At 38.8% G+C, this 21453-nt stretch overlaps 1 protein-coding gene across 1 annotated transcript in view; it reads right to left on the bottom strand.

Annotated features, from left to right (window-relative positions):
* The window catches only part of LOC126372164 (GATOR complex protein NPRL2-like), a 99485-nt gene that overhangs the window by 10086 nt on the left and 67946 nt on the right, over positions 1 to 21453 (bottom strand). Inside the window, exon 5 of the mRNA XM_050017805.1 lies at positions 804 to 947. Within this exon, the coding sequence (XP_049873762.1) occupies positions 804 to 947 (144 nt within the window). The remainder of the gene's footprint in view (positions 1 to 803; positions 948 to 21453) is intronic.

The raw sequence follows: 21453 nt of genomic DNA, 5'->3' as shown, positions 1-21453 counted from the left end.
AAAGAAAAAATGTATACATAATACTAATCAATAGATAGAACACGGGGGTTAAAATGGCCACATCGAAGCAATTCATCTAAGAAAGCATCATTGCTATTTGACATTTGTTTGCATTGCGCACTTACTTAAACATGCGCAAATATCCAATTGCAATATTGCTTTCTTAGATGAATTGCTTCGATGTGGCCATTTTAACCCCCCTGGTTATTTTGGTTACTTTCTCAAATAGCACGAGACCAATTCGGCGCGTCTCTAATAATAACCAAGATCTCTGTCACTTATTTTTGTAAAAAACACCTCCACCAACCCGCAGTGGAGCAGCGTGGTGGAGTATGATCCCGGTTGAATGAGGGGAACTCTGTGTCCAGCAGTGGGGCAATTTTATTTTTATTTCTTAAGTTAGTATGCCGTTCACAGTATCTCGGAAGTAGAGATACCTTTTTACGTACATACATAATGTTTTCATAAATATATTGACTTGCGACCGTCAGTATATTTATTTCTTTCTATTCCTCTAGTTATTAAATAACTTGTAATGTATACCCTCATTGATTGAAAGATGTGTTGCTGTTGCAAATTCTTATCATTTCTTCTCCTCAGCCATAACACCTTGCGAACGTACGTAAATTCATAAATGTTACATTGACCTTCAACAAGTTTATCCATGATAATTACGTTGAATAAATGATTCTGATTTCTGAAAACATAATACCAGACATTTTTATCATTTAGGTAATCATTAATCTTATAATACGCTTTTTTTAAATAAAGTAAGCTTCAGATGTTTTCAGCAGTCTACTCACAGCGCAGTACTGGAAGATGGGTACGAGAGTGACGACCCCGTAGTAGACGAGGTTCTGCACGCATGCGCGGACGAGGCTGATCTCCACGTCCGTCAGCGCAGCGATCTTCGAAACGTGGTTGAACCCGTCGATGTACGGCAAGATCTGGAACCAACACACGTTCGACTGAGTTAATGTGGGTAGCATAAAAAAAACTATATTCCTTTTTGCTTTCTTTATCTCTTGAAGGCAAAGGCCGTGAAGCCATAAATCCATTGCACAAAAATAAACAGAAAAAATAATAATACAGGGTGTTAGTGACATCGTATCGAAGACTTTGAGGAATGATTCAGACCATGATTCTGAGTTGATATCAAGTGGAATTTTCCGTCGCAAAATTAATGTTTTTTTTTTATTATTTTCAATTCTCCACTTTTGCGATGAAAAATTCTACTTCTATTCGTTACGATTTCACTAACATTTTGTATACCTATACAAATTAAAACCCAACAACGGAAAAATCGCGTTCTAAAAAGTATGGAACAAGAAAATATTTCTTTGAAGTTGTGAGTTTAGGAGATAGCCGTGGTCCATGGAATAGAAGAATAAAGGTCTATTCCATGCTGTGGTCGAATGCCAAATAGTCCTAAGAGTTTACTTATCACGGCATACGACAATACGGTCTCCTAAAATATTTTCTTGTTTCATATTTTATGAATGCATGGGATTCACTTTATGAATGCACGGGATTAACTGTCTGAGAACTGATATTAGGCAGCTAAATTACTCAATTGTATAACAATATTTTATGTTTTTTTTAAAGAAAGTCTAGGCCCTGTGCCGAAGTTTTTCTTGCAGCTTCTTTTCCCCGGCTATACAGGTTGTGAGAAGCTGCAGTAGTTTTAAGCGGATGAGACGTTCGTTATATAAAAATTGACGATTCAAAGTGTAACTATGTTACCTACTGAATAAAGATATTTTTGAATTTGAATATATTTCAGAGCGCGATTTTTCCGTAGTTCTATTAATTCCTTAATTTAATATCCGTAACCGATACTGTTCGAAACTCGGTTTACGTTTCAGAGGTCCGTAACATCGCTGTGTAATATAGCCTCTCCTTTATTTAATTAAGCATTTTCTTTCTTTATTTAAATATTTTACAGACCGGAAATACTTTCTGGTCGGAGCCCTTTTAAAAGTAATTTTCTTTTAATGCTTTGATGTACAATTTTTACTTATCGTACACGTGAAGGTAGGATGAGCCATAATACCCCAGTTGCTAGAACGCTTGCCTCTCACTTTGAGGTCGCAGGTTCGAATCTAGCACAGGCCTAAACCAATGATTACGAATTTGTTTTTGAATTCATGTTTGAATCATAAATGATTATCACGTGCTCAGCGGTGAAGGAAAACATCGTGAGGAAACCCACATTCCCGAGGAATGCATTTTCGGAGGTATGTGACCTAACCTGAATTGGGCTAGTTTTCCCTTCGCGGGTTGGAAGGTCAGACAGGTAGTCGCTTCTATAAAAAACCGGACCTGTCAAATCTTCAGATTAGGTAAGCGGACCCTGTGAGAAGCGGAATAATGATACTCTCTGGCCGGATTACTTTTAACATTAATTTTCTTTTAATGCTTTGATGTACTATTTTTTCTTGGTGTACACATGAAGGTAGAGATTAGGTAGATTTTATTGATATAATTAGAAGTTGTGAAGCGAATAGTGTTCCAGCCAGAGACCATCACATTACCCAGCAGTGGATTTTACTTTATGTATAGAATGAACATCATTACAAATGTAAAAATAAACATCGTTAGCAATGGTATCAAGGGATGACAAGGCAATGCCGTCACAATACATTGTGCCCACAACATACATTGCAAATCCCTTGAGATAATATTCAACACAGTAGGTACTTTAATCATAAATTATGTTATGTTTACTTTATTCTACTCTTGCTTAGGAAAGATGACCGTTTGCTTAAGGGTGTTGGGACCCTAGCTCGACGACAATAGATGGCGTAAGTGTAACCATGCCAACCGGTGATCGAAATTATTATATTTGTCATAGATAAACTAAGCTAAATGAGCTCCCCTAATGAGCTGACCTTTTTGCCACAACTTGAAGGTCTAGAAAACCTACAAACAATAAAAAAAAATTAAAAATCCTTTCTAATTTTTAAAAGTAATTTTCTTCAGGTTTACTCTGGGTCTAAAGTTTTCTTTTTTTTCTATTTACTTAAATTATTTTAATAAAGAAAAATGTAATAATAAGTGCGTCATTTTATCACGTTTTTCTCAGGTTGCTTTTTCATATAAAATCCATAGTGATTTCGTGTTTTGACGTTTAAGTAAAAAGTAACTGATTTGACTAGTTTGAAACTACACCATTATCATAAAAATGCATTCTGTCAGCATGTTGGACTGAATGAACAATCTACGAAACAGAACGGGTCATTTGTTTTATGTTGTGTTTTATATTTTTACAGCGGCTTTTTTAATTAAACGTTACTTATCTTTCTATTTATCTTTCTTACATTGCTCTTCAAAGTCAACTTTCCTGCGCTTCTACTCATTATCTACCATCTAAACAATGTAATGCAGTTAGATAGAGTAGGTACAAGATTAGATATGATGAGATTGCGCGTGAGAGCGAGCTGAGACTGTCTGTTGCCAAGTGCAGTGTGAAGCAACCGTGGCCACAGCCCGGACAGTCCATACAAAAATCTCATACACAGACAAATACAACACAGCGGTATGTGCCGCCTTATCTGTGCGCATGCGTGCGGAATAAGACTTAAATAGACTAAAACTCACACCGGACATTCCATACAAAAATCTCATGCTTACGTTTGCCGCGTAAGTGCAGGTAAGATACAGTCTGCGCGCTCTCCCCTCACTCCTGAGCGCCTTACGGCTATTTAAGACTACAGTAAGACCCAGAGGGAATGACGTCGGCGCAATATACATACGATTTGGTGCGCGGGGGGGGGGGGGGGAAGGGTTACCGTTCTATACGTAATATTCTTTATTCTATGACTAAAGAGACTCGTAACGGGGGGTAAGTGAGGCAATCCAAGCTGTCGACACTAGGGAATGCAATCCCGACTCGAGATCTCTAATTCGAGATCCCGCGGGAAAGATCCCGAAACTTTCGGGATCTCGTCTAGTTCATAGAAAAGTGTTGAGTTAGGATGACTGAAAACGATGAAAACTGCTTGTTTGTGATGTGAGGTTAATTAAAACAATTTATTTTTTTGTTTTTTCTTTGGAAATCAGCATCATTAAAACAAAAAATTATCACTCAAGGAGATTCGCCCAAGAGATCTAGTCATATTATGTTTCGGGATTGATCCCGAAAAATTTGACGAGATCTCGCAAGATCCTTTAGTAATATTGTTTACTCTGTGACGCAGCTGCATTATACGTGCATTTCGGATGTTCGTACATAATGGATCTTCTATCGTGTGGGTTGTGAGGTGAATTACCAACCTCATCAACCCTGGTGTCAGGGTTACTACTGAGCCGCCAAAGGCCCCTGACATGGCTCATGTAACGACTACTTACTTACATCAGTATGTAGTAACTGGGACCAATGGCTTAACGTGCCTTACGAAGCACGGATCATATTACTTTTTGGACAATCAGGTGATCAGCTGTAATGTCCTAACCTAACTAGAGATCACAAAGTGATTTTTGTGATATGTCCCCACCGGGATTCGAACTCGGGGCCTCCGGAGCGTGAGCCCAACGCTCAACCACTGGACCACGGAGGCCGTTCACAACATACATAATGGATGAAAGTAGATTAACGAAACAGATTTATGAAGCGGATGTACGGTCACGAATACTAATATGTATACACTTTGCAACCATGTCACATTAACTTTTTTGACAATTTAAACCGTAAGTCTCATTAAATGTCAAGTATGATAGTGCGACAGGGTTCTAAAGTGGCTACATGATATTGCTCATGACTGTAAGTGATTGAGTCGGAAGAGGAAGGACTAGGCGAACATACCGCGATCAATTTGAGGGTATTTTCCACATTTTCGAGCGAGGATTAGATACCATATTACATGGGACTTAAAAGTAGCTGGCGGGAATGGGTTTACTTAACACCCCCGCCTACCCCTTTAGGGATACAGGCGTGATGCTATGATTCTACGCAACAACTTATTCGATTTGAATCATATCACTAACATTCATGATGGTACTTGGATAGTTTAGTGCTAAGCCGCGGGCACAGATAGTTCTATTAGATATATTTGCTTACCAGTTGAAGAAAATTAAAAATTTAAAAAACCCCCGACCAAAAAAGTACTCAATTATTATGAAAAAATGCTAAACCCTATAAAAAGCAAAAAATAACTTATCCCACATATGCTTGCAAGCAAACTGAGCGTGTAACATTCCTATCACACTTAACAAACGACCTGATGACCTTGAAGACCTGAACCAATTTCCACCAAACATAGCTAAGAACACTCTCAACTAATATGCCTTTCAAACACAAAAAAACCGCATTAAAATCGGATCATCGGTTTGGGAGCTACGATGCAGACAGACACACATTTACACACACACACAGACACGTCAAACTTATAACACCCCGTCGTTTTTGCGTCGGGGGTTAAAGAAAAAGACAAAGTTAATTGTATCAGTACCTTCAGCTAAAAATAGATAGTAATAAAAGTTGATAACTCGTGCCGAAGGGGACTATTATCATTTATTTATCATTGAAATATGCAATTTGATCCGACTGAGTGGAGGCCAAACAGCCAAAACGGATTGCTTCTGATTGATATTGTGTTGACACGATTTAGGTAAAGTGTTTGATATACACACACTAAAACATATATATATACATAACACACCATGGCAGCCTAAATAAAAGCTTGACTCACATAGTAAGGTCGCAGGTTCGATTCCACGGGCCTAAACCAATGATTCTCTAATTTGTTTTCGAATTCATGTTTGACTGCATTCACGTCATTTTATATGATTATCGAGGGCTCAAGGGTGAAGAAAAATCGTAAGGAAACCACATATACCCAAGAGGTATGTGACTTAACCTGTATTGGGCTGGTTTTCCCTTCGCAATTTTGAAGGTCAGACAAGCAGTTGCTTCTGTAAAAAAACTTGTAACCTGTAACCTTCAGACACACCTTGGAAACTTCTTACAAAAAAAATCGGTTTACACAGATTCTACACATTAACGCTATCGTACACGTGCATCTGTGTGTGTGTCGTCTAACGCCCAGACGGTTGAAGACTGAAGTAAAACCGACGGGGGTGAGGTAAACCTGGTTCTGCGGCTGGTGGAGAGCGGAGAGTTGCCGATCTATCATCATCATCAGCCGTACGACGCCCACTGCTAGGCATAGGCCTCCCCCAAGGATCTCCACGACGATCGGTCCCGCGCTACCCGCATCCAACGGCTTCCCGCGACCTTTACCAGATCGTCGGTCCACCTTGTAGCGGGCCTACCCACTGAGCGTCGTCCGACACGTGGTCGCCATTCCAGAACCCTTCCGCCCCAGCGGCCATCGGTTCTCCTCGCTATGTGTCCTGCCCACTGCCACTTCAGCTTTGCAATTCTCCGAGCTATGTCGGTGACTTTAGTTCTCCTGCGGATCTCCTCATTTCTGATTCGATCCAGCAGGGAAATACCGAGCATAGCTCTCTCCATTGCCCGCTGAGCGACACCGAGCCTCCTCACGAGACCCATAGTAAGCGGCCACGTCTCACTGCCGTAGGTCATCACTGGCAACACGCACTGGTCAAAGACTTTCGTCTTGAGTAGCGTTGAAAATTCCGAAAGAAACAAATTGTTTTTTTCGGTGAAAAAAACGTCAGTTCGTTTTTTACCGTTTTATTTGTTTGTTACATTGAAATATATCCGAAAAAAACCTTAGGAAAAAAACGGGTATTTAATGAATTTTCGCCGTTTAATTCGACAAATTAGAAAAAAACGATTGAAAAAAACAAGTTTTTATTACCAAATTTTTAAAACAATAATGCATTTTGTATTTCTATCTTGCTCACAAATCAGATACAAAGTCACTGTCGCTTTCTGAAGAATCAGTATTACAAGGCTCAAATTCAAAAGATTTAGATTGCATTAAATGTAAATTTGATCTAACGTATACTAGCACGTTGCTTATTATTAGGTATTTTGTGTGTACTATTTATTGTATATATGCTAGGTTATGTATATAGGTTAGGTATATATTATATTTGTAAGTATGTTATATATTTATTTGCATGTATTTGTTGTTAAGTTGTATGCATAGTTTGTACCCGCAATCTTTCAATTTTTTTTTTACCTTTTTCCTCACCTTATGGTTGTCTGGAAGAAATCGCTTTAAGCGATAAGGCCGCCATTTGCCATGTACTTAGTTAAGAGACTTTTTGTAATTATTTCTTTTTATTTTGGTGCAATAAAGTGTATTTGTATTGTATTGTATTGTATTGTGAATTGTTAAAATTATTCAATAAGACTGAAAAGTACCTAACTACTAAAATTAGGTACATGTAATGATTGTAGTAGTGCGTGCGTGACATGAACTAAGTATCTGTGGGTCGGAATGAGCGTATGACAACAAAACAAGAAAAAAAACATTCGACCCTCCAAAATATAATAAAAATATTCTTCTAAAAACATTAATACTTTTCCGTTTCTTTCATATTTTTCCGGTTTTTTTCGTTTTATTCATAAAAAACATGAAATATTTCATATTTATTTTTCTTGAAACTTTCGAATAAAACTTGTATAAAAACGAAAGAATTTGAAAAAAACGGGAAAAATTCCCGCTTTTTTCAATTCAACGCTAGTCTTGAGACACTGAGGTATTTTGCCGATCTATACGTAGTATTATTTTTATGCTTCAGGTTAGGTTAGCGAACTCAGTGAAAAAGGGATAGTGCTAGGAGGTGATGATGAGGAGGTGACGCAGTGGCGGCCGTAGGGCGGTGCGAGGTGTGCCACCGCACCGGGCGCCGAAATATGCGTCAAAATCAACCAAGACTGGTTCACCCTGGCCGCAATCTAACTTCATCGGGTTACATTGCTCATACCGGGTAGCCGTAAACAACATTTTTTATTTTAAGGGGCTGAGGGGTGCCACTTTAAGGTCTCGCACCACCTAAATATTTTGTTAGGGCCACCACTGATGATACGCACTTAATAATAAATGAATTACCAACCTCATCAACCCTGGTGTCAGAGTTACTACTAAGCCGCCAAAGGCCCCTGACATGGCTCATGTAACGACTACTACTTACATCAGTAAGTAACGTGCCTTTGAACGGCTTAACGTGCCTTTCGAAGCACGGACCATCTTACTTTTTGGACAATCAGGTGATCAGCCTGTAATGTCCTAACCAAACTAGATCACAAAGTAATTTTCGTGATATGTCCCCACCGGGTTTCGAACCCGGGACCTCCAGATTGTGAGCTCAACGCTCAACCACTGGACCACGGAGGACGTTAGCACTTGGTTGATAGCGGGTGACACGAGGGTATCCTCACTCGTTAGGTACTTGCTCTGTGATGTGCACCGTTGCGCTGATCGAAGTGGGTGCGCGGGACAATCGTGAGGACACGAGCGGAAATTACGAACATAAAAATATAAGTATAAAAACCAAAACCGGACTACGGAAAAATTATGAAAAATAAAATAAAAAGTATGAAACAAGAAAATGTTTCTCCGAAAATCATACCTACAAACAATTAGAAAATATACACGGTCAACTATACCTGATGGTAAACATAGAGAAGACTACTTACATCAGTAAGTAAAACTTTCGAAGCACGGATCATCTTACTTTCGGACAATCAGGTGATCAACCTGTAATCTCCTAACCCAACTAGATCACAAAGTGATTTTTGTGATTTGTTCCCACCGGGATTCGAACCCGGGACCTCCGGATCGTGAGCACAACGCTCAACCACTGGACCACGGAGGCCGTACGAATAGTAGTAGTGTCAATTGTCATCAATACAGTATTTTGTCTATCTATCTATCTATCTATAGTACGGTCACGAGCATTAATATGTGTACACTTTGGTACCATATCACATTAACTTATTTGACAAATTGAACTGTCATCATCATCATCATTACCAGCCCATTAACGTCCCCACTGCTGGGGCACGGGCCTTCCCTATGGATGGATAGGGAGATCGGGCCTTAAACCATCACGCGGGCCCAGTGCGGATTGATGATTATTAACGACTGCTAATGCAGCCGGGACCAACGGCTTAACGTGCCTTCTGAAACACGGAGGAGATCGAGATAAAAACTTTTTTTTTTGTGGTCGCCCGTCCTATGACCGGCCTTTGCGAAAGTTGCTTAACTTCAACAATCGCAGAGCGAGCGCGTTTACCGCTGCGCCACCGAGCTCCTCACTGAAATTGAACTGTAAATCTCTCTAAATGTCAAATAAGTATGTTAGTGCGACAGAGTCCTAAAGTGGGTACGTTATATTGCTCATGACTGTACATACACTAACAAGATCATAACAAAACCGCTATTGCCTTAGAGTTACACCAACCCCATACACGTGGAAGCAACAGTGTAGCAGCTTAACTAATTGTTCATACAATCATACACTACTTAGGTATATTTTATCTATATTTAGTACTTGAAGTAAACAAGATAGAACTCTTTCAGCTGTGTATATTCTTTTATTCCATTTGCACTTGTAACAATATTGTATGTATTATTATATTGCTTGTAACATAACATAATACATATACAAGTACATACATGGAGCTATACAAGTACATATGGGTGTTAGTGACACCGTAACAAATTCTGAGGGCAATGATTCAGACCATGATTCTGAGTTGATATCAAGCGGAATTTCCTGTCGGAAAATTCATGAAATTTTTTGTGTTTTTTTAATGAATTTCAGTTCAGATACTTTTGCGACGGAAAATACCACTTGATATCAACTCGGAATCATGTCACTAACACCCTGTATATACCAAAGGGGTAGTCAGAGGTTAGAACCAGGGTAGCCCAGTTAGTAGAACGCTTGCCTCTCACTTTTAGGTCGCAGGTTCGAATCTTGGATCATAAATGATTATCACGTGCTCAGCGGTGAAGGAAATCATCGTGAGAACCTGGGACTTCCGGATCATGAGCCTAACGCTCAACCACTGGACCATAGCGGCTGTTATGTCTTATGTGCAGTAAATAATATGTATTGTGTAAGTAGCATAAAAATATCTATTCGTCCCTTTCCCACCATGCATAAAATAAACAAGCCTCGCCACTTAACGGCATTGTTAATGGAATAATAGCTTTGGATAAAGTCATTAACAACTTAATGAGCGCGAAGTGTGGAATATAAATCCATTTTCTACACAGCGTTTCATTTAAATAACTATTCTTTCAACTATATTATTATTATTATTTGTCGTTTCCATATCTCGGGCCTATGGAGGCCCGGACATTTGGAAGCCGTGTGTGGAGCCGAAGCCAACACGTAGAGGCCCCTTAAGACAATTTAATCTAAATGTGGTGTGACACCAATCGGCGATTATCCCTCTATACACTATGGGAGTACACCCAAAGACAATCCCCGGTTCGTGTAGGACTATTGCAGATTATGGGAACAAAAGCATAACACCCTTATAATGTCGTCTTATAGTGGAAACCACGAAGGCGCCTTTTTTAAAAATCGAATGTGATTTCTGTCAACAAAACCTCAATTTCCAATCGAAGTTCACCAAACACACGATAGATGGCGTTGTTCACTTTTAACATGATAATTACCTATATTCTCATTGCTGGGGTACATAAGTATTCAAAAATCTAATTGCAGAAGCATATATATAACTAATTGTTGCTTGATATTTGGATCACATTATGCATAGAATGATGTTGCTACCTATACTTACTTCTCTTTATTTTGACCAGAATAATAACGGGTGGAAGTTGTATTTAAGTGTAATAAAAAGGGTCATAATTTATACCCAAAAACAAAGATAAAAGATGCATATGTGACTGCCTCCGTGGTCTAGTGGTTAGAGCGTTAGACTCACGATCTGGAGGTCCCGATGGGGACATTGTCGAAATCACTTTGTGAGACTGTCCTTTGTTTGGTAAGGACTTTTCAGGCTTGAATCACCTGATTGTCCGAAAACGTAAGATGATTCCGTGCTTCGGAGGGCACGTTAAGCCGTTGGTCCCGGCTATTAGCCGTAAAAAAACACCTCCACCAACCCGCATTGGAGCAGCGTGGAGGAGTATACTCTATACCCCCTCCGGTTGATTGAGGGGAGGCCTGTACCCAGCAGTGGGACGTATATAGGCTGTTTATGTTATGTTATGTAAGCATATGTCTGGTATCTATGAAATTAAAAAGTTAAACGAAGAAAAATATGTGCAGCGCCATCTATATTGTGTTTGAGGAACGAAGCCTGGACAGTCCATTATTGAATTTCAACAACTTCTAAAAGTTTAAACGAAGAAAGAACTTAACAACGCCATCTATCGTATTTTTGGGGAACGCCGATTGGAAAGTCCCGCATTAATTTTATTCCGTCAAAAAACTGAGACCGCAAATTTTTACTTGGATTGAAACCAGCTTGTCTATTTTTTATAACACTTCATAAATTACACATAGATTGTTTTACAAACATCGCTAAACCTAAACAGGTCTGTCTCGATGCCTTCTTCTTCGGCATACGCCACGCTTTCTCATTATTAATAGCCCTCAATGTCCCACTGCAGGGCAAAGGCCTCTCTTCCCTTCTTCCACTCCTCCCTGTCCCCAGCTTGTTCATTTTTACATTTAAAGTGTTGCTGGCAACACAAGTATAAAAATAATTAATATTTTTTGGTATGGCAGTGTTGTACGAATCGAATGGCCGACGCCTCCCGCGAAAGTGTTTAAGTGTATTTTATTATAGTATTTTATGCAACAGTTGTATAAGAAGGGTTAAAAAAATGCGAGTGGCGTGAGTTGCGATGTGAGCCTTGGCGAACATCGCAATAAGAGACGCCACGAGCATTTTTTGACCTAGTTATACAACGTTGCATACAATACTTTTTCTACGACGACGTAATTTTAAATGAAACAAAAATTATACAAAGAAAAATTTTATTTATAAAAATGAAGATGTAAATCTTGAGCTAACGTTGAAATTTCTTCTGGTGTAGAATTCAATAGTTCTTCATCCATTTTTCCTTTTTATTTTATACTTTTTAGTGTTTTGAAACGAAACACAAAAATTTTCCAATTTATTTTCCAACGCGCGGGAAAATGGCGGCAAATGTATACTTTTCTTTATAGTATATCTATGGCACCAAACAAAGTAAAGGTGCCAGTTTCCAGGTCAAAAAAAAAAAAAAACAACAACAATGCTTTTTTGGCGACATTATAGTACAGTTACACTTTGTAAACAATGCTTTTATAGGCCATAGAGCGTACACTTTTTCAAAGAGTTTAATTATGTATGTACTTATATTAGACTTTTTGGTTATTTAAATGCCAGATTAAAGTAGAGGAGTAGAAAATAGTATTTTATGCAACAGTTGTATAAGAAGGGTCAAAAAATGCGAGTGGCGTGAGTTGCGATGTGAGCCTTGGCGAACATCGCAATAAGAGACGCCACGAGCATTTTTTGACCTAGTTATACAACGTTGCATACAATACTTTTTCTACGACGACGTAATTTTAAACGAAACACAAAAATTTTCCAATTTATTTTCCAACGCGCGGGAAAATGGCGGCAAATGTATACTTTTTTTTATAGTATATCTATGGCACCAAACAAAGTAAAGGTGCCAGTTTCCAGGTCAAAAAAAAAAAAACAACAACAATGCTTTTTTGGCGACATTATAGTACAGTTACACTTTGTAAACAATGCTTTTATAGGCCATAGAGCGTACACTTTTTCAAAGAGTTTAATTATGTATGTACTTATATTAGACTTTTTGGTTATTTAAATGCCAGATTAAAGTAGAGGAGTAGAAAAACAATTTAATTAAATAGTGAAAAGTAACAATCTGGTGTTTTGCAGCAGTTGGAATTAGAACCCTCGACCTCTCAGCATCTACATAAAGAACTTACACAAAACAGATCTTTACCATTCACCTAGGTGGTTACTTAATTAATAGGTAGGTATCAAACAGAAATCACACATTGACCGTCAGTAGGCATTGGATTGCGAGGTTTTGTTAACAAAAATAACATACGAATATGATTTTTCAAAATGTCGCTTATGATCACTGTAAAACGACGATATGACGGCTGCAATTGCATAATCCATTCCGTATCTGTCTGCGTTGATTAATTTAGACGGGTGACGCACTCCCGCGCATGCCATGATAGGGTTACGCACACTCTTCGTGTAACATACATAAACTCCCGCCTATTTTCCCCCGGGGTAAACACGACAGGGGAGGGGGGGATCTTAGTGTAAAAAGTTCTTAATTTAAATTAAACTAACATTCGGAAGTTCACTCAATGAATCCCAACTCTATTAAAATGACAGTCACTCTGGCATTCGAGCGCCATATTATTTTTCATCTTACTATGGTACATCCACCGTACTCTCTGCCTACCCCATTGGGATATAGTCGTTAGGTTATGTTATGTTGTTGTTTTTAATAAGTTGGCGACACGTTATTTTATGTGTTTTGCCCTGAAAATGGAATCCTTGAAAAATCTGATGAGTAGGTTTGAGTATTTGAGTACCTACTTATACAAGATTGCAGTTAGTAATTTGATGAGTAATAAAATAGGTAAGCGATATCCATTCATAACAAGTAGGTGTCTCCTGTCCCGTGAGAGCAAACAAAAACAAATGCCCGGAATCGCAACTGAAATGCCATTCAGCGCACACGCAGCATTCGGTATCAAATTTCATTGTCCTTGGGCGCAAGCGCGCGAGCACGTGGAAAACAAGGCCAGGGTTCGCGAGGTTGGAGAAATACATACCTTCGAGGATCACTCGAAGAATTTTTACCAATTTCTAGTACTCCCTACTTCATAGGAATTCAAGGTACACCATAAGAAGAACCTCTAAGCTTCCTAGATTCAAGGGTTTAGGCTCGGTTTGATGAATCAGGAACTCAGGACTTTTCTGGTCATAGGTTTTACTGATGACTTAAAATCATCAATATTGGTAATATTGGTGATTTTAATTTTATTGGTAATATTAAAACGCGTTCGACTGCCTATCTTCCCTCTTACTAACAGACAGAGGGACTGTGCCCCTTCCAATATGATGGATAATACGATTTCATCGTACAAATACAAATATACTTTATTGCACCAAAATCATGAGTATAGCTATAATGTATGCGCATATAAAAGTAAGTGCGCAATGCAAACAAATGTCAAATAGCTTTCTTAGATGAACTGCTTCGATGTGGCCATTTTAACCCCCCAGTACATAAAAAGACTTCGTGTCAAAAGTGACTACAAGTTATCTTTTGATGAGCCTGCAACTTGTAGCTATATATTATATTCTACTATTATCCTAACCTACCCTATTTGGGATTACATGCGTGAGTTTATGTATATATGTATGTTTTAGTACCCCACCACAAACAATAATGCATCATAAATATGCATCTCATCATCATCATCATTACCAGCCGTACGACGCCCACTGCTGGGCATAGGCCTCCCCCGAGGATCTCCACGACGATCGATCCTGCGCTGCCCGCATCCAGCGGCTTCCCGCGACCTTCACCAGATCGTCGGTCCACCTTGTAGCGGGCCTACCCACTGAGCGTCGTCCGACACGTGGTCGCCATTCGGGAACCTTATTTTGAGGAGATCCGCAGGAGAACTAAAGTCACCGACATAGCTCGGAGAATTGCCAAGCTGAAGTGGCAGTGGTTGTAGTTGGATACAAAATGAACTTACAAAATTCGTCACTCTCCCGTAAGCATCTATGTAAATCGTAATCGTAAATTTCAATATGTTTTATTTCGGAAGTTCCATGGAATAGAAAGTAATTTAATTTGTGGTAGTAGTCCTTATCTGTAGCAATGTTTTAAAGGAAGTAGTAAATTTTAATTCTTCGTATTTAAGCCAGAAAAAAATACAAACAAAAGAGAAGGTGCAGGTCGTGTCGTATCAGGAGGTGAAGGTTTTGGCGCGAAGAAGAGAGGAATGGCGATTACCCAACCGACAAGAGTGCAGCTCTTAAATAGAGAGAGAGACGGGTTACTCATTACCGGTAAGAGTTAGCGCGGCTGGAATCGGGTCATAAAATAGTTGTTGGACACTGGTATTGTGTTATAATTCAAGAACTTTTTTTCTATAGCGGTTTGTGCAGGAGATTTTTTTTTGCCAATTCCGGACATGACACTTTGACAAAGGATTTATCAAAAACCATTTGAGTGAGGTTCCAGGGAGTTTCACTCTTGCATTCAGAATAAAAAGCTTAATCTAATTCATACATAAAAACGGGATTCATTCTTATTCCATTTTTAGGGTCGAAAAGATGGTTGGAAAGAGAAGGGAAGCCTTTGTCCAGCAGTGCGACATCAATTAGGGTACAAAAAATTATCGGTGTATAAGTATTTTTATATTTGTTGTTTGTGGAAGTGGCTTTTTGGCGGGAACGTGAACGACATGGATCTTCATTGAATAATTAAAATAATTAATACGAAGTGATGTTTTGTGGTTAATGATCGCATTAAGTTGGTCGGAAAACATTCGCGATAGTGTTATTATATCGGAATATTCAATAAACAAAGTGTACCTAGTTATGAAGCCGCTTCATAACTCGAAAGTTTATGCGGACTTTTGAGTTAATTTGTTTGGGGCTCGGAGTACGAGTCTGCTCCGAGGGTGGGAGCTTAGGTTTCATTATTCATCGTTATCACCTCCTATCATTTCATTAATCATCATCAAGAAAAAATATATGTGTTGGCTATATGGGCATGGTTCCCTTTGCCTTGCCCTTCGGGTAAAACAAAAAAGAAAATTTTGTGGAAGCTTTTATAATAAATGGGTAGAATAAAACGAAGAAAGTCAAACGTAATAATTGCATTGCAACTGCCAGCCCTGCTATATTAGAACACATGTTCCGACGTCAGTATATGGGTTTGTTTACTTGTTCGTTGACACGTTTCTGATAAACACATTCTTAATAATATGCAATTATACTTCTCAGCTGGCATATAATAAAGAACACTACGTATAGATGGGTAATTCTCCGCCCCGCGCCAATTCGTGTTGAATGCCGAATTCACCCCCTCTGGGTCTTACTTTAGTCACAGTATAAGGAATAATACTACGTATAGAACGGCAACTCTCCGCTCCCCACCAGCGTCTGACCTAGGTTTACCTCTTCCCCTTAGACATAGTTCCGACTTCTTTGAAATATTTTTCCTCTCAGACGACGCCCTGAGTCGAGGTTCGCGCCGAACTGGACACCCTCAGGCCTGTTGTCTTAAAGGTTGTACCGGGTGAGCCTTCAGCGTTCCCCATTTGTCCGGCCAAGTAGTTAATGCCATCTGCGGCAAATCTACAATAAGTCACGTCAAAAAAAGGCCTTTCCAACCTGTTTCTCCTATTCATTTTTTCCATACCTTGCCACTCTTTGAATAACTTATACTTTGTTGCTATCGTGGTAACACATAGCTACCTATTATATTATTTGTGTGTTCAGCTGGTTATGTATAATACCGGTCATAACGATATGATTTCTATGAAGAAGTCTGTTAAGTATAATGTGTATCACAGTTAGATAAATATCACGTGTTTTAGAGGATTCATGGGAATGGGACTTAGACATAGCTGGCGAGGTGTGGGCGTATTATACTGTACTACTCAGAAACATGTGTGATTATGTATTTATTTATTTAATAGTTTCTCCGTGCTTCGGAAGGCACGTTAAGCCGTTGGTCCCGGCTGCATTAGCAGTCGTTAATAACCATCAATCCGCACTGGGCCCGCGAGATGGTTTAAGGCCCGATCTCCCTATCCATCCATAGGGAAGACCCGTGCCCCAGCAGTGGGGTCGTTAATGAACTGATGATGATGATGCTCCATACCCCTTCCGGTTGATTGAGAGGAGGTCTGTGCCCAGCAGTCTATATAAGCTGTTTATTTATTTATTTATTTAGATAGGTATACCAACAGTACACATATTATAAAGTTATAAAATGCAAGTCTTAAATTAGCTGGCTGTTGGCTGTTTATAGATATAGTTCTGGGATAGGAAGGGCACATCGCTGGTTCACACCCAGTCAAGCGAGAAGTACACAAAAAGCTATCTTCAACAAGATTTATTCTTCGTTTGTCCTACTGAGTTTTGTCCCACATAAAAAATTCCTATGTCGTCCCGAACAATATTCTTCCTTCGTCCCAAAATATAATTTTAAATATTTTATTCCTACTTCGTCCCATTTTGTATTCCTTATACGGCCCATGTATTTTTTATATGCCAAACTTACTATATTGTACAATCAGCAAAAAAGGATTACCTATTATTTTAAATATTACTCGTATTATTTTATTATAATAAAACTTAATAAATCATTTTTTTTATATTTTTAATTGTAAATATTGCCTAATTATTGTTTCTCATAGATCTGACTGTTCTGTATTTATTTAAAATTATTATAACATAACATTTCTGTGATTTTGAATGTGATACTGAATAATAAAAGTGATTTATATTTTAATGATAAGACTTGTTTTATTTGTATTTAACTTTTAAAAAATAAGTAAGTAAGTATTATTTTTTGTTGACTATACCTTTAAAGTACCTACTTATAATTTGGGACGAAGCAAGACTTCGAAATTGATATGGGACGAACTAAGAATTTTTTGGAATGTGGGACAAAACTTCAGGACGAACGAGGAATAAACCTTCAACAATATCAGGTAATTCCAACAATACTTGAACAACATCCCAGAGCCCTTTCGTATCTAAATGACCGATCTCGCCCAAGGTCGAGCGTGATCACAGCGTATAGTGCGGAGTGACCTTGTGTAGGTTTGGACCTCGTTTAGACGACTTCCCGCTTAAATAGGTACTGGGCCTATAAATTAGGTACTATTTGTATCTAAACTACGCGCGTCAAAAACAGGACGGGACTTGTAGTAGCTTTATTGTTTTATACATATATAGGGTCCGTCCGTCTGTCTGCCAAGACCTTCTTCGCGGGAACGCGTGGAGGTATCAAGTCTTCTTCTTATCGTGTGGGTTGGGAATACCAACCTCATCAACCCTGGTGTCAGGGTTACTACTGAGCCGCCAAAGGCCCCTGACATGACTCATGTAACGACTACATACTTACATCAGTAAGTAGTATCCGAGACTAACGGCTCAACGTGCTTTCATCTTATATGGATCATCTTACTTTCGGACAATCAGGTGATCAGCCTGTAATGCCCTAACCAAACTAGGGATCACAAAGGGATTTTTGTGACGTGTCCCCACCGGGTTTCGATTCCGGAACCTCCGAATCGTGAGCCCAACGCTCAACCACTGGACCACGGTGGCCGGTATCAAGTTGAAATTAACATCTAATACTTATGCCTGCGGTCTCTAGGAGTTGTATAAAAATCAAGCTTCTAAATCAACGCAATCCAAAAATATAGCCATTTTTATTTGTCTCATTTTCATACATTTCGCCGTTGACCAAACCTATGGGGTACCTAGAATAATAAATTTTAGCAAAAAGGAAGGCCTTAAAGCAGACGTAAAGGATAAATTCCGACAATTCTAAATTTGTAATTGTAATATGTTTTTGTGATTACAAACGCAAACTTATTTGCAGTTGGTAAACTAATCATGACTGCAGCGAAGCAAAAACATGGGTTATGTGTTTGACAGCTGCGTATGTATGTACAGTCATGAGCAATATAATGTACCCACTTTAGGACTCTTGTCGCACTAACATAATATTTGATATTTAGTGACTTACAGTTCAATTTGTCAAGAAAGTTAATGTGACATGGTACCAAAGTGTATACATATTAATGCTCGTGACAGTACCTACGTCTGTTCCCTTAAAACTTCTTAAAATACTCTGTCCTAAGAGTTTTTTTACCAAAAAACATGCTCCCACGGCTATCTTCTAAACATCATTTTTTTTTGGAAGAATTTCAGAGAAATATTTTCTAGTTTCATACTTTTTTAAGCGTGATTTTCCGTAGTCGGGTTTTTTGTGGGTCTGTCTGCCCATCTCTTTAAGCATAAAAGGCGCAAGTTTGTGGTAAGCTAACATCTTTTTAAGATAAAGTGTTGCTACCGGCTTATCGCGTTAGCTAGCTACAAATTGCTTGGAAACAATCAAAAATAACTTTGCTGTGCATTTCCAATTTTATTATGTTATGTTCATAAGCGGAGCGAATTTAACGTACCTTCACCGATAGCTGCGAGATTTGAAATCACCTTAATTAAGCAGGTGACCTTGTGATAACAATATAAATAATCTTATGCCTCCCACTGTGGACACGCTTGCTTTGTCAAAGGAAGGTGAGGAGAGGACTGAAATCGGTAAAAAAACCCGTTTTATAATTATACCACACCCCGGACACTTCATACAAGTATAATAATTAAAGCCTTCCTGTTATAATACTTTTATTTTTGTCTCACAACTATTTTCAGAATTGTCTTTGCTCTCGTTTCTCTTCGCGTTCATTCACCGAAACCACCACGCACGCGCTGTCAAAAAAGTTGCCCGTCCAAAAACTGCAGGTGGCGCTGGGCACCTGCGTTCAGAAACCGAATGATTTTCTAATAGTGACTTATCAAAATTATATTATTAAATATTAATTATTTATAATTTCTAACACAAGACACCTCGTTTTACACAGACACTACACATTGACGTCACGCGCATCTGTGAGTATATTATGCGATTATAGACTAAAGTAAGACCGAGGGGGTTGAAAGAAGTCAGTGAATCTGTTCATCGACTGCTTGAGTTGGTTTCCCCCTTTTTATATTTGATATGTTGATGTGGTTTCTATTTTCCCCAGTGGAATGAGGTACGAGAAAAGTAATTTGTTTGTAAATATGTATTATTTGGGGCACAGCTGAAAATCAGCATGGTGGCACTCCCTCAATGTCGGAGTGTCACAACATATTGCTGAGCTGACGGCCCTTTTTAGAAATCATTTTTAATTATTATGTTCACTCCTACTGTGTACCAATACCTACTTATATCTAAAATAAATGATTTCTATTCTATTCTTTTATCGCTAAAAGAAAAAATATTCGTGTGTCACCTCCGTCACAAGTTGACAATCTACAAATACATAATTTGAAATTACGTCAAAACTATAGTGCCTCTACCAAGTAGGTTCTATCTACTGTAGTATATTCTGACAATAATAAGAATTTTACGAATAAACATCGAAGGAAATGGAATTCCATAGTCTCTGCTTACCCCGGTGGGAAATAGGCGTGAGTTTATGTATGTATGTATATATGTATGTTAAGAATAAACATGTTGAACACATCTCCCCTCGACTTTGTCTTAGTTCCTGTCGCCGTTTGTACTGCGGTAACTCTTGCAACAAAAAAAAAAAATATAAAAACCAAAAACTCGACTGCACACTAAAAATAGGAAAACAAGCCTCACAAGAATATTGTTTAAACAATATAAAATGCACTACGAAATGTATTCGTAATCTATAGTTAAATAAATAACAAGTTATTCTAAACACTAACAAAATAATAATTTATAAATGTTGACGGAAAGTATCGCAGGCGGGGACTTGACCGCCACCAACGAAAATAAGTACGGTCACGAGCATTAATATGTATACACTTTGATACCATGTCACATTAACTTTTTTGACAAATTGAACTGTAAGTTTCACTAAATGTCTAGTATGTTAGTGCGACAGAGTCCTAAAGTGGGTACATTATATTGCTCATGACTGTACCCTACCGGGATAACATTCCCGGCGTAGGAAGTTAGTTCGAGTTTGTTTGCACCAGGGGCCTGTTTAATAAAACTTACAATTGTAAATTACAGTGACAATTTTATGTACATTGTGGAGTGTGTGATCACGAATATTTTGCAGTTTCATATTAGCTCCGTAATGAACACTAATTTGTCGTTGTAATTTACAATTGTAAGTTTTATTTAACAGGCCCCTGACCACGGCGTTCATACGGAAATCGCCGCATTTCGCGCAAACTCTCACTTCCTCAAACGACCTCTTGTGTGTACCGAGCAGTGGGGGCCCTAGGCGATCGCACCGGGCGCCGCTTTAGGGGGGGCGCCAAAATCAGCCACGACGGGACCTCCCAGTCTTGGAGTTTGAATTGATTTTTGGTTAGGGCGCCAGCGACCTGGTTCCCTTTGTCCCTTATCTGCAAGGTCGTCGATGACCTAGTAACCCAAATATTTTAACTGCACTGTGGTATTCCGCAGAGTCTAATGGCACACGCCAGTGAAAGGTAATTTTTTTGACGTGACTTATTTGTAGGTTTGCCTCGGATGTTATATTCAATACTTGATCACTGCCACTTTCATACATACCTACGTAAGTAAGATCACGCCTATTTCCTTTTGGGGTAGGCCTCATACGCCAGTTCCAGACGATTCATGGCTATCATTGTCGCAGAGTCATGCACTTTTTGGGGTAGGCAGCTCCCACGGAATTCCACTTACGACGATCCTGTCGTGCGACTTTCGCTTCTTCAAGTATTTGTCGATT

Source organism: Pectinophora gossypiella, chromosome 13 (genome assembly GCF_024362695.1).
Source record: "Pectinophora gossypiella chromosome 13, ilPecGoss1.1, whole genome shotgun sequence".
Taxonomy (NCBI): domain Eukaryota; kingdom Metazoa; phylum Arthropoda; class Insecta; order Lepidoptera; family Gelechiidae; genus Pectinophora; species Pectinophora gossypiella.
The sequence above is the reverse complement of the archived record's forward strand: the minus strand, read 5'-3'. Positions and strand labels throughout refer to the sequence as shown.